The sequence below is a fragment of the Microtus pennsylvanicus genome, chromosome X (assembly GCF_037038515.1).
Source record: "Microtus pennsylvanicus isolate mMicPen1 chromosome X, mMicPen1.hap1, whole genome shotgun sequence".
In the NCBI taxonomy this organism is placed as follows: domain Eukaryota; kingdom Metazoa; phylum Chordata; class Mammalia; order Rodentia; family Cricetidae; genus Microtus; species Microtus pennsylvanicus.
The window spans coordinates 80911911-80925535 of record NC_134601.1 but is presented as its reverse complement, the minus strand read 5'-3'; the positions used below and the strand labels follow the sequence as shown (position 1 = coordinate 80925535).

The 13625-nt window shown below is 38.0% G+C and overlaps 1 protein-coding gene across 1 annotated transcript in view; it reads right to left on the bottom strand.

Moving 5' to 3' along the window:
• Positions 1–1688: 1688 nt before the first annotated feature.
• The window catches only part of LOC142840376 (fibronectin type III domain containing protein 3C1-like), a 37238-nt gene continuing 25301 nt past the window's right edge, over positions 1689–13625 (bottom strand). The window contains exons 14-26 of the mRNA XM_075956928.1: positions 13503–13589; positions 13161–13299; positions 12476–12547; positions 11766–11884; positions 11547–11652; positions 10878–10984; positions 10553–10666; positions 9411–9560; positions 7058–7332; positions 6529–6744; positions 5918–6084; positions 2891–3012; positions 1689–2009 (exon numbers count right to left, since the gene is read on the bottom strand). Of these exons, the coding sequence (XP_075813043.1) occupies positions 1689–2009; positions 2891–3012; positions 5918–6084; positions 6529–6744; positions 7058–7332; positions 9411–9560; positions 10553–10666; positions 10878–10984; positions 11547–11652; positions 11766–11884; positions 12476–12547; positions 13161–13299; positions 13503–13589 (1995 nt within the window). The remainder of the gene's footprint in view (positions 2010–2890; positions 3013–5917; positions 6085–6528; positions 6745–7057; positions 7333–9410; positions 9561–10552; positions 10667–10877; positions 10985–11546; positions 11653–11765; positions 11885–12475; positions 12548–13160; positions 13300–13502; positions 13590–13625) is intronic.

Sequence of the window (13625 nt, the reverse complement as noted above, 5' to 3'; positions counted from 1 at the left end):
CTCCCAGTCTCGTTTCACTTCCAGTTGCCTTTGGATCAAGATGCATTGACTCTCTGCCTCTTCTTCAACACCGTGTCCTCTTGCATGCTGCCTCGTCTCACCATGTTAATAATGAACTGAACCTCAGAACTCTAAGCCACCACCATAATTAAGAGTTTTCCTTTATAAGAGTTGCTGTGGTTATGACATCTCTTCAAAGCTATAGAAACCCTAACTAAGACAGTGGGCATATTAAGTTTCTTGACAGATTTTGAGAAAACCCCCCAGAGCATGAACTGTGGGAACTGAGATGTGATGCTTCATGTGTAACTAGAAATGGACGTGACTCCACCTGTTGTGAGAGAAAACAACTATGATTTGCTGTGTACACGTGCATATAGATGATTGTGTATGTATACAATGTTATAGTATGCTGTGTATATGCGAATACACATGATTGTGTATATACACAATGCTTGACAATACCAACGAGAGGGATGTATTTTAAGGAGCTTACAGTGGCGTAGAATAGTTCTTTACGTCATTTCCATTTTCCCTAATTTCCTATTACAGCAAAGAGCTATAAAGTACTATTTCCCCACTTTCAAAGCATGATGGCTAATCTTGGTTGTCAACCTGACTACATGAAGTCTCAACTAAATCCACACTCCTGGGAACTCCTCTGAGTGATTTTCTTAATTAGATTATTTGAAGCAGAAAGACCCACCATAAATCAGGGCCACACCTTCTGGTGGTAGGCCATATCAAAGGACACAGAAGAAGAAACATTTCTTTTCGCCTGCTTTCCCTCACTCTCCATGGCAAGTTTTTCTGTTTCTCTGTGGCTTTGGAGCCTGTCCTGGAACTAGCTCTTGTAGACCAGGTTAGTCTCTAACTCACAGAGACCCGCCTGCCTCTGCTTCCCAAGTGCTGGGATTAAAGGCGTGCGCCACCATGCCCGGCACAAAATCCAACTTCTTCAGGATTCTAATGTAGTCTAAAAAGCAGCAGCTCTCCAGGAATTATCTGGGCTCCCGCTCCTCACTGGGACTGCGAAGACATCCAGCCTCGTGAGTGAAACAGCTAGTGATTCTTGGCCTTTCTGTCATGAGACGGCCATTGGTGGACTATTCCGAGGCCGTCTATACTGCCAGGCAGTCTAATGCATCCTCCATTAGTATATGTGTTCACTCTATCAGTTCTGTTCTTTAGAGAACTTCAGCTAGTACTCAAACTATCAGGGTAGAAACCAATTGCTGAATACATTTTTTGAACAAATGATAGCACAAAGTTTGGTAGGTACTTTTTATTTCTTCATATGGATATTTAACTGGACAAGTAGAAGTGATTTTAGTATTTTCTTCCAAATGACATTCCAGAACAATGATGTTACCTCATTGTCTCAAAATTTTTGGAAAAGATTGGCTTGAAAATTTAAGGGAGGAAATAGTTTTACAAAAGTTTGTAGTTTTGCACAACAATGTAAATTTTTTTGACAAAATGATGGAATTCAAGGTACATCAATTTTCCTAAAAATTCTCTTTTACTGCCACATTAAAAGTTCTTAAATAGTGAGCAGAGTTTTTTTTTAATCTCTTACTAGTTTCTCTCAATAAGCTTTATTTTTTAAGTGTGAGTGAAGATGTATCTAAGGTTTTCTAAATTTGATGTAGTGTGCTTTCCTAATTTCTAAAAGAATAGAGAATAGACTAATTGATCAGGAAGTATTGAATTGAAACAGCACACAAAATGGCAATAAGTACAAATCCAGTCAGAAGGGATAGAACAAAGGTGTTATCACTCATTTCTATCTTGTTATTGTGCTTGCTTCTTCTTTTCCGTCCACTGCCTTTGCCACACCCGGGCTGAAGCTTATAAGTTGACAAAAGTGAGCTGGAGCTATATGGCCCCCAGAGCTCTTGTATGCCATCAGAATTTTCATATTGGCGTCCGGCACAGACCTTGAAGCAATATTTTGAATTTGCAAGATAGTTGGAAAAGGAAAAGGTGGTATTTGGTCCTTTGTAAATCTAAAGGAAAAGAAGTCAAATGAAAATTGCAGTTTTTTTCCAATTAAAACTATATTGTATAGTGTTTATTACAAGGAAACCAAAAATTCTTTAATTTTATGAACATATTCACAATAAGTGTAAAATTTTACTCAATATCTCTAATGTTCTGCGAGTATTTAGTATTTATTAGTTAATTATGTTCAACAAAGCATAAGAAAACCCTACAACTGTTGAGAATTAATTATTTCATGTCTGGACTTGAACATGGATTGTGTTCTGTGGAATTAAGAAATACTACATAATTCAATGGTGATGATCTAATTAAATGAATAAGCTAGATTATGTATATAAATATTACAGATGACATTAAACTTTGGGGTAAAATTTTGTTATTTTAAACACCCTTAAACATAACATACTTAAACATAACATAGAGCTCTAAAAGCTCTAACCTCATCTGGACATAGAACTACAATATTTTTTTGACACAGGGTTTCTCTGTGTAGTCCTTGTTGTCCTGAAACTCAATCTGTAGACCAAGCTGACCTAGAACTCAGAGATCTGTCTTCCTCTGCCTCCCAAGTGCTGGGATTAAAGATGCATGCCCATCCCCCAGCATACTTTTTATTTCAAGAATACAAGACCTTGTAGAGCCCAGGATACCCTCAGCTTTGCTATGTAACCAAAGAGTACCCTCATCCTCCTGTAAAGATGTGTGCCCATCCCCCATATATATATATATATATCTCAAGACCCCGTAGAGCCCAGGATACCCTCAGACTTGCTGTGTAACCAAAGAGTACATTCATCGTCCTGTGTTTACCCATCAAGTGCTGAGGCTACAGTGAGGAGCTATCGTGCCTGGCAGAATATTAGAGGCTAAATGTGAAAGAATATACCTGTTCAACTTTCTTTCCAGTGAAGACTTGAAGAGAGTAAACAATGGGATCACCGTTAATTGGCTCCAAGGAATCCCATTTGATTTCACAAATGTTGCTATTCAGTGGATGTAATTTAGGGGCTGGAAAAGGAAAATTGCATTTTAGAATGTTCTGGTTTTTTCTAAATGATGCTGAATACATCAAAATGACTTAAACCACATAGTCGTTACAAGCACATGTAGACCTAATATGAGAAACATGTAACTATCTTTAAGAAAGATATTTATGTTGTATTTTGAGAGATGGTTTTCCTATGTAGCTGTGGCTGGCCTGGAATTTCCTATGAAGATCAGACTAGCCTTGTTCTGGCATTAAAGGTGTACATTACCACACCCAACAGAACAATATTTATTATTGAAATTACTTTTGTTATACCATCAGTCATCATTATTGTAGCAAAACCTTGATGAAGTTATATATTAATAATGCATGATTATATTTTCTATTTATATTTATATTAATTTAAATTTTGGTTTCTCCTTTTATAATAATCTGCATTGTGTTCGTGTGGTATATTTTACATTTAGAAACATTTTTATAAGGACAAGTAATTACATTTTAGGGGTGCAACAACTGTGTGAGGTCGGAAGGAGCACACTATTCGCTTCATGTTGTTAGTCTCTACATTTTAAGAAAATGGGGCTTAAACATATAGGGACATTAGTCAGGAAAAGAAGAAAGCATTGTTGTCTTCTCGGCAGAATTAATTTAATTTGAATGTGTTTCAGTTAGCATTCCACTGGAGAAGAATGATTTCATATTAGTGATTGAACTTGGGAACTAGAGAAATGGCTCAACAATTAAGAGCATGGGCTGCTCTTCCAGAGGACCCAGGTTCGATTCCCAGCACCTATATGGCAGCTCACAAGTATCTGTTATTCCAGTTCCAGGGGATCTGCCATCTTCACACATGCGTACTTGGAAGCAAAACACCAATTCACATAAAATAAATGAAAGTTAATAGTGATAGAGTTCTTGTGGAAAGATCGAATCAACTGACCATCACAACTGGGAGAGGGAAAAATAATCCTCAAACCCGAGGTTCTGGGACCTGCCAACTTGGACTCATGGTTAGTTGATACATAGCACTTAGCTTCTGATTGTAACATGCCCCAGACCTTAGAACAACTGAGTTTAAAGTCCATAGTTCTGGAAAAGCCTCTAAATGTCCTAACTTTGCTTTTTGGCTTCTATAGTTTCACTTCTGGCTAACTGTTCTTGTTAACTGAAGTATGTCAACCCAGTACATGGTTTTTGTGCTTCAAGCCCACCCTAAGAAAGGCTCAGTGCTACAATAATATCCCCAACACCTAGTATAGTTTTGGGCCTGAATACTTATAACAATCCATTTATGAAAATATAATGTGTAACAATGAATGGTGTCACAATGTGGGCAGCACACCATTTTGGAAACCAGGAGCCTGTTTTTCGCTTGCATATTGGCATGGGCACCAGTGTGTATGCTGGGTGCTCACAGAGGTGTGAGAGGGAAATGGATTTTCTGGAACTGGATTTACAGATGATTGTAAACCACCAAATGCGTGCTGGGAACATAACCTGGGTCCTATGCAAGAGCAACCAGTGCTCTTAACCTTTGAGGCCTCTCTTCAGCTCCATGTCTTACTCTTAAAACCTACAGTGCTGATCTCTAAGATATTTGAAAAATATTGATGGCAGCAGTTTTAGTAATCCATTTTAAATTTTCTTTTTGAGAGAGTTTCTCAGTACAACAGTTTTGGCTGTCTTGGAACTCACTCATTAGACCAGGCTGGCCTTGAATGCAAATACTCGCATGGCTCTACCTCCCAAGTGCTGAGATTAAAGGTGTGTGCCCCCACCACCAGGTTTGAAGTCTTGATAAATCTTTTCATTGCTCCTTAAGTACACCATTAAGAACTACTTTCCTGATATTTTATTAGTGAATTTTAAAAATCACTGCTGCTAATTTTAAGATTTAATTTAAATTTTAAATTATTAACCTATTTTATGTGTGGGGGTGTTTTTCTTGCATATATGTATGTCTTCACTATGTGTGCCTGGTGTCTGTGAAGGACAGAAGCGGGCACTAGATCCCCTGGAACTGTAGCTACAGATGCCATGTAGGCACTGGGAATTGATCCCGGGTCCTCTGGAAGAGCATGCAGGGCTCCTAATGACTGAACCATCTCTCTAGCCCCAAGATTTAATTTAATTTTATTTTTACAATTTTTTTTTCCTGTTTCATGAGACTGGATTTCTCTGTAGCTTTGGAGCCTGTCCTGGAACTTGCTCTGTTGCCCAGGTTGGCCTCGAATTCACAGTGATCCACCTGCTTCTGTGCCGCTGAGTGCTGGCATTAAAGGTGTGAATGACCACTGCCCTACAGTTTTTTTTATAATTTATTCATTATTATTTTATGTGCATTCATGTTTTGCCTACAGGTATTACCATACAAGGGAGCCAGATACCCAGAAATGGAGTTACAGACAGTTGTGAGCTGCCGTATCGGTGCTGGGAATTGAACCCAGGTGCTTAGGAAGTGGAGCTGGGGCTCTTAACCTATAAGCCTTGACACTTAATTTAATTTTTAAATCAGCAAAGAAAGTAAGAGGTTTTTTTATGGCATTTTCATACGTTTTGAGTTTGTTTAGGTTCCCCATCGCCTGTGCATCTCAGTTTCCTGCTCCGTCTTACTACTTGTACTCCTCAACTTCCTGAATCTCCTTCTACTTTAATGTCATATGTGTTTCCTGCCCTTTCTACCTCTTTCCTTAGAGTCTCCCCTAGTCTTATGATTTCTACTTTCCTCACCTCTACCCATACTGACTCTCACCTAAATACATTTATATAAAATTTAGAAGTCAGAATTTCCATGAGAGAGTGTGTATGGCATTTGTGCTTCTGAGCCTTGCTGCCTCTCTTGACTTAGCATTTTCTAATTACTGCTTATATGTGTGTGCTGAGGAAGCTCTAAGAAAATGTTCAGTGTCTGCATGCATCATTTACCTTTAAGAGCACCAGGTGGGGTTTTTGTTGTAGTGAAAGTGTAGACATCAGACTGTGGTCCCTCACCAGCTTCATTACATGCCTGGATTTTAAACTTGTATTGTGTATATTCACTCAATTTTTGCACTTTGTGAGTCAGATCAGGCCCATGGTAAATGACAGAAAATCTGAGAGGAGAAAGATAAAGATTAGGGAAGCAATGTTATAATCAGCAGTTGAACCCAAAAAAGTTAAAACAAGCCAGAAAGAAAAACAAAGAAAAAGGCAAAAAGAAATCAAGTCACAAGATCAATACTGTCAGGGTGGCAGGCTTTCTCTCTTTCTTCCAAAACTTCTGTTCTCTGGTACTTACATTGCACTAGGTAAAGGAAAAGTGGTTAGGAAGAAGGGAAAATACACAGCTTATCCATGGACAAGGACTGAAAGTATTGGTGTTGTTGCTTTCATGTCGACTTCGTTCACTGAAACCACAGATTTCAGTGTGTGTGTGTGAGAGAGAGGGAGAGAAACAGAGAGAGAGACAGAGACCCAGAGAGATAGAGAATGGCTGGCAAGATATAGCAGTTCAAAGTGTTCTAATTACAATAGACTTTAAATGGTAAATAGGTTACCTGCCAGGTCGATCCTCCATTAGTAAATTGTAGCTTATAACTTTTTTAGCATGTGATTTTTTCCGTGATGCATTCCCCCATTTGAGTCTGAGACTCTGGTGTCCTTGGACCACACAATCAAGCTGTGGAGGCTCAGGTAGTATTGGTTTGGTTTTGCTTCTTATTGATGGGCTAAAAGGGCTTAGTCCATAATGATTAATAGCTTGAATTCTGATTCTAGTGGTAAAAATAAATTAAAATATATGAATTTATATTTAATAGAGGAAATACTTTTCTTCATATAAGCCAACCCACTCTATCTCTATATAGAATGACTATTATACTGATTACAAGACAGGTTTCCAAGGTAGAACTAATATTGAAAACTATTGATGAGAGGCAGAAATGTTTCTTACTAATATGAAATTTCACCAATGAGCCAGAACTCTTTTCAAAAGAAATTTGAAGTGTATTAAATACACAAAAGCAGATCTGCTCAAAATTCTCAACATTCTTTCCACCTTCCCAAAATAAGATATGAGTGACTTACCCGTATGTAGTATTAGGCTGTAGATTTTTCAGAACATACTCTGTTACTCTATCAACAGTCAAGATATTTTTATCTCCATACTCGATGTTATATCCAGTGATGGGAGAACCATGGCAGTCTGGCTCCTCCCATCGGATAGCTATGCAAGATGAAGATAGTTTGGCAGGAACTTTGTCTTCAACTTCTTGTAACATTGAAACTTTGGCGGGTACAGTTCCTGGTGTAGTTACTTTTCCAGTTCCTCCAAACATTCCATCCCCAACTATATTGACAGCCTGACAAACACATGCAGCATTTGTTAGCAATTCATTTTGATGATTTTCTGTGCATGAGCCATTTTGTTGCATAACGAAACAGTGCATCATAAACTCATATTCTAACAATTTGTTCTACATTGGAGAAATACATTCTGAGACTTGTAGTCTGCGTTTTTAGGAAGGTAAAGAGTGCACATAAGAGAAGGAAAGTCAGGAGTGTTATACGGACATTTTAGATAATTAACCCCCCACAAGACTCATCAACTATGACACTAAGCTTTTCTTCATTTTTCTTATCACTTTTATCTATTTATTGTTAAGGGACAGGTACTTGTTATGTTGCTCAGGTTGGACCGAAACCTCTGGACTTAAGAGATCCTAGCATTTCAGTCTCAAGTAGTTGATACTACATGTATGTGCCTGGTGGTTTATGCTTTTACTTAGTGTTTAATTGCTTCAATCTAGAAAGAAAGATGTAAACTCACTGCTAATTTCTCTTTAAACTCGTTGAATAATTCTGCTGGAAGTTCTAATTGTCTTTATTATATAGACACAAGTTCTTTCATAACTACAGGGCTACACATCACGTAGATTTCAGTGCTTTGTGATTTTTGAGGACCAGTTTCACTTCTAGTGTTCATGTTTAAAGTGTTCTGAGTTTGTAAATATAATGCTGTTGTATTCCAGAAATCAGTGATTTGTGTCCGTTCCTTTTTAGTGCAGATGAACCCATGGCCTCTTACGCTGATCACTCCAGGCCCTCTATTGTTTTCATCCTTGTCAGCGCTATTAACCCCTTCTGTCAAGCAACTGACAGTTTACAATTTCCCAAAGGCAAAGCCACTAATACCATTCCCACACATTCTAGTTTGAGAACACCATCCCATCTAAATGATCAGGCCATTCTGCACTTTGCCCACTGAATAGCCTCTTCCACAAGCCCTATAAAAACCCTAGACTGTATAAGGGAAGTCTGCTCTATAATTCTTTTCAGAGAAGCGCCCCCGGTTTTAACTAAAATAAATGTGTCCTTGTCTTGTCTTCTACATCCTTGATCAGGCAGACCACATAGTGTGGGACAAATGTTGTCCAAATAATTACCTGACACCACTAACTAGTGCATACCTCCCTCAAAGACACTTTTGCAGTATATTCCAATACTCAAATACCCATTTTCCCCTGTGGGGCTATGGAGACTCAGACATATCATCCTTTGTCCCTGGAGACAGACTGCCTTATTCCCAGAACACCTTCCCACCAAATATCATTATCCTCTCAGCCCTTTCTGGAACCTCATTAAAGATGCAGCTTGGTAGGCCTCATCTGCATTCTGAAGGACAATGAGGACTGAAGGCATCTTCTCTTATCCCTTCCCAGTCTGCCCCTTGTCTTGCTACTCTCCCTCCCCCTCAGAAAGGGGTCCTTACTTGCATACCTTAATCAGACTGTATTAGAACCCAGCAATCCTGTGAAGTCCCCTAACTCCTCCCTATTCTTTTCATGTTGGGCACTGAACTCACAGAGATCCACCTGCTTCTGCCTCCAGAATGCTGGGATTAAAGGTGTGCTCCGCCAAGCCCAGCCACTCAACACATCCTTTCTCTTCAGTCTGGTGAACTCCTGAGACCAACCAAACTGTCAAACCTTTAAGCAATCAAGACCAAAGCCTGATCCCTCAACTTCCAAGTAAGAGTTCAGCTTCCAAGGAAAAGGACGCTGTCTGAGTTCCCTTCCTTATGTCCCAGTCTTACCTCAAACCTGTGGCAATCCTCCTCTTCATTTTCTAAAATTGTGGGAATATATACATGTACAACAGCCCTGACTCAAGTCAGTGTTTTAAATAAGCATTTTAGATAATCGCTAAGTTAAGAGAGATCTGAAAACCACAGAAATATAATGGAAATATGACAGATCAAGTGGGAATGGAAGGTACACTAAATGCTGTAGTCAAAGATAAGCAATATTCTTAGAAATCCTTCCCTTCTTGACTTTACTCTGGTCTTTACATTGGAAATGACACTAGTATTCTCTATATATGGGAAGTGCAGTTTAATAGCTATTGCCTTCTTTATAGTGAAAGAAAATGTCAACTCTACCTGTACTCTGCAAAAATACGTGGTTGCTGGAATAAGGCCTTTGACTTCATACTGCAAACAAGGGCCAGTGTAAATCAAGTGCATGGAATCTTCATCTTGTCCCCACTGCAGTCGGTAAGCAGTGATTTCAGCACCATTGCATTTAGGAATCTGAAAGACGAAATGCACACAGAAATTCAATCCTTTTTCTAAGTGGTCACTGTATTAGATACTGTGGAGCAGAATAACACATGAAGCTTGTAATCCATCAAGTGAAACAGGATAGAGATGGATAGGAACAAACACAGGCTGGACACTAGAACCACATTCAAAGGCACAAGTTAGAGTAAGAAAAAGGACGTGCTGATTTCACAACTGCGATGAATGAAAACAAATATATTAATATTGTTTAACATTGCCATTGCTTAGTATGATAAACCACTGATCACATGCCCTGGTGAATTGGCCTACATAAGTTAAAAATCAGTGTTGTCATACATTATTAACAGACTAAGCCTTTCTGTCAATGTTAAAAAATAAACCAATGCTTGAGACGGGGAAAAAAAAGAACAACCCAAATGAACCTATTTGCCTAAATAATTAGGTTAATCTATATTTTTAAGAACGTAAGTAGTTTGGTAAGACATTCACATGGGTTGTTAAAAGCATATTTTTAAATCTATAATATACCTTATGTACCAGCTTGCAGTTACAGGTTAGAAATGGTACCAGAAGATTTTTCAATGACGTTCTTCAAAGAATAGCAAGTTCTGGGCTGGGGATATTGTTCAGAAGTAGTGCACTTGCCTACCATGCATGAATCAGCCCCAGCTTCAGTCCTCCGCAGCACAGAAAGTTAAACTTTTATAAAATGATTTACCTTAGCTGTCTCTTGCATTAGCTTTAAAACCTCAATTAGTAACCCATTTTGATCCCTGCTTTTATAGTTGATATCTGAAGAGCAGAATATCAGTTTTGTAGTCTTCATGATATTACGGATATAAAGTTTTAGGTATGTTCTAGAAACCAAGCTCTGAGGGTTACGGGATCCTAATTCTACTCTATGATTCATTAGAGGTTTCAAGTTTTCCCTAGAAATGTTCTAAGCCTTTAGCATGTTTGTGTATCAGCACAATTAATAAGAAGTTGAATTAGTGAAATACCTCCCAACTGACTGCAACACAGGTTGGACCCTTGCAGGTTAGCACAGGTGTACCACACTGAGAAGGAGGGTGCTGGGCTGGTACAGTTTCACACTTCATTGAAGTAGAGCCAAGCTACAAATTAAACAAACATACAAATAAACAAACCCATGCATGACTTTGCAGGTGTGGTCACTCCTTACCTGGACGGCAAGTACAGTGCAAGCATGTATTCACTCAAAGTGAACTGAAGTTCAGGCAGGTCACCTGGGCAGTGCTACTTCTCTTCTCCTATTTTATGATTTTGGCCAGAAACTGTGGGTTCTTCAGGAAGTCATTTACTTACTGTACATTTTGTTTCAGTGTCTGGATTCTCCTCTCTGTCATTCTGGAGGCCTTTTGTTTTTTTGCCATGCACAACTGTTTCGAAGTTCCCATTAATGGAATGATTGTCTATAAAATATGTAAAATGCACTCAGTTCTCCCCTCCCCAAATTAGTTATTTATGTACTAGTGTTTGAATCCATTCTTGTTTATGCTAAACACATACACTATCCTTTAGCTCCATTCCAAGTCTCTAGTTTTTAGGAATGGTTCTTGAAGTTAAGATTTCTCTATTAAAATGCTTATAGACGTCAAGCTTATAGTTTCAATTAACTTCATAATTTGACTTAGGCATTAAAAAGCTAGGTTTCCGCCGGGCGGTGGTGGCGCACGCCTTTAATCCCAGCACTCGGGAGGCAGAGGCAGGCGGATCTCTGTGAGTTCGAGGCCAGCCTGGTCTACAAGAGCTAGTTCCAGGACAGGCTCCAAAGCTACAGAGAAACCCTGTCTCAAAAAAAAAAAAAAAAAAGCTTGGTTTCCATTGCCAAGCCTTGGTTTGCTAAGAATCATTCAATTCAGACTAAAAGGAAACTCTACTTGATGATATTACCACATGCATTCAAAGCAAAAGTCACAGAACAAGAAGCTTAGGTACAGTTGTCAATCATGTAAGGAAGCCTCAGTTACTTACCAAGGAGAAGGTTTGTGTCCTTGCACTTGGTTTTACTGTTTGAGGGCAGTGGGCTAGAAGACGCAGGAGGTAGAGTGGGTGTCTGAATTGTCAATATGTCAGAAGGCTAGAGATAGAGAATATTTTACTAAATTGGAGATCAGCTTTAGAAAACATTCTGTAATATAATAGTTTATTTCAACCTTCAGTTTGAGAACTCTCCCCTTTCTGATTTCTTACCTGGCTTTTGCCTACAGGTGAAGTGCAAAAGACTCTCAGTTTATATGTGGTGCCTGGTTGGAGGCCATCGTACAGAAATTCCTGGAGAGTGCCATTGTAGATTATCTTCCAGAGATTTGCTGCAGGAAGAAGAGCAAATTGGCTCAATTTGTTCATAGGTCACTTTTAAATTTTATAAGTCCTCACGACAATTAATGTATGCATGATATATGCTAAGAAACAATCATTGTGTAACATAACATGATCCAACAAACTTTTTGGGTTGAGATTTCAAGAGAGGGTTTGTCTGTGTATCCTTGGCTGTCCTGGAACTCACTCTGTAGATCAAATTGGTCTCCAACTCATAGAGCTCTGCCTGCCTCTCCCTCCTATGTGCTGGGATTAAACGTGTGCACCATCACTTTCCAGCAAAATATAATAATCTTTTTATGATAAATTATTTTATTCTAAGTAGAATTAAACAAAAGTTTTAACAGATCAGTAAGTAATCACTTCTTATCAAAACTCAAAGGACTCCAATTATGGTTTTGTTTTATAGGTGTGTATTTATATTGATTTTCTGTTTCTGTGCACTATGGTTACATAAGACACTACTATTAGGTGAGGCTAAGTCAACGTTTTACTAGGGAACACTGTGCTATTTTTCATACCTTCTAAATGAGTATCCAATTATTTAAAAATAAAATCTTTTAAAATTCGTGTTTCCTTACCACCGTCTGAATTTTCACTGACTTCTAAACTGTAACTTGAAATGTGCATTCCACCATTGTCTTTGAGGGAGTCTAAAAAGAGAAACAAATTTTAAGTGATCTAGAAAACTCTTGCAAGTCTTTCACTAACATTTTTCTCTTGAATTGTAACTTCTCACAGAGAAAAATATAAACATGACACTGTTGTATTTATATCTATATACTAGTTATAATCTGCAAATCTAGTACAAGTTACATACACTTGATATCACTCATCAAGTATTTAGATAGTATTTCAAAGTTCTTGGCAAGAAACTAAAATGAAAAGAATATGGGAATAACTTTAATTTATCTAGTCGAGGCCATAAATGTGTTTAAATATAACTTATGTTAAGCTGACATTTATCTGTGGCACAGACTTCTTTCTATTGTACCTAGGTTGTCTAAAATTTTACTTGGGAGATGGTTATTTAAGGATCCATATGAACTTCAAAAGTTAGTTCATGTGTGAATAATTAAGCTAGCTATAGGAAATTCAATAGCAAATTAGCAAAATAATAATAGGGTTTATATAAACTCATTTATTTGGCAGAGTATTTCACATGCATATGACAATATTTTATTAAGATTAGAGCAATTGCAGAAAGATTTCTTTTCAATAGTAATTATGGAGAAAACAAATTTTAGACATAGAAGAATTATTTACCCCATCCAATTTTTACTTGGTGTGCTTGAATTTCTCCCACTACATATGGTTTCTTTGGGTATTCAGGATTGCCTGGACAAGTAGAATATATTACTTCTCTGCTGGGGTTGCTTCTTCCTTCCAGATTGCAGGCAAAAATCTGTTTGTGTAAAAGAAAATATTTTGTTGGACATTGGCAATAAACATCTGCTTTGATAATGTGTAATGTGCAGCTGGGTGAGCATTTTCAAGAATTAAATGTAAAGCAAAGTTTCATTTCAAAGAAAAATCCACCATTTATTACAGCAAAGAGTTTAGTCTTATATGAAAACACAACACCAATTATTATAGTATGACACATACCCGAAACTTGTATGTAGTATTTCTCTGAAGATTTTTTACAATGCAGGAGAGATCTTCTCCACTGTATTTAGGTTTAAAACCAAATCCCTGAAAATGAAGGACAGGGAGTTTAGGAATGAAACT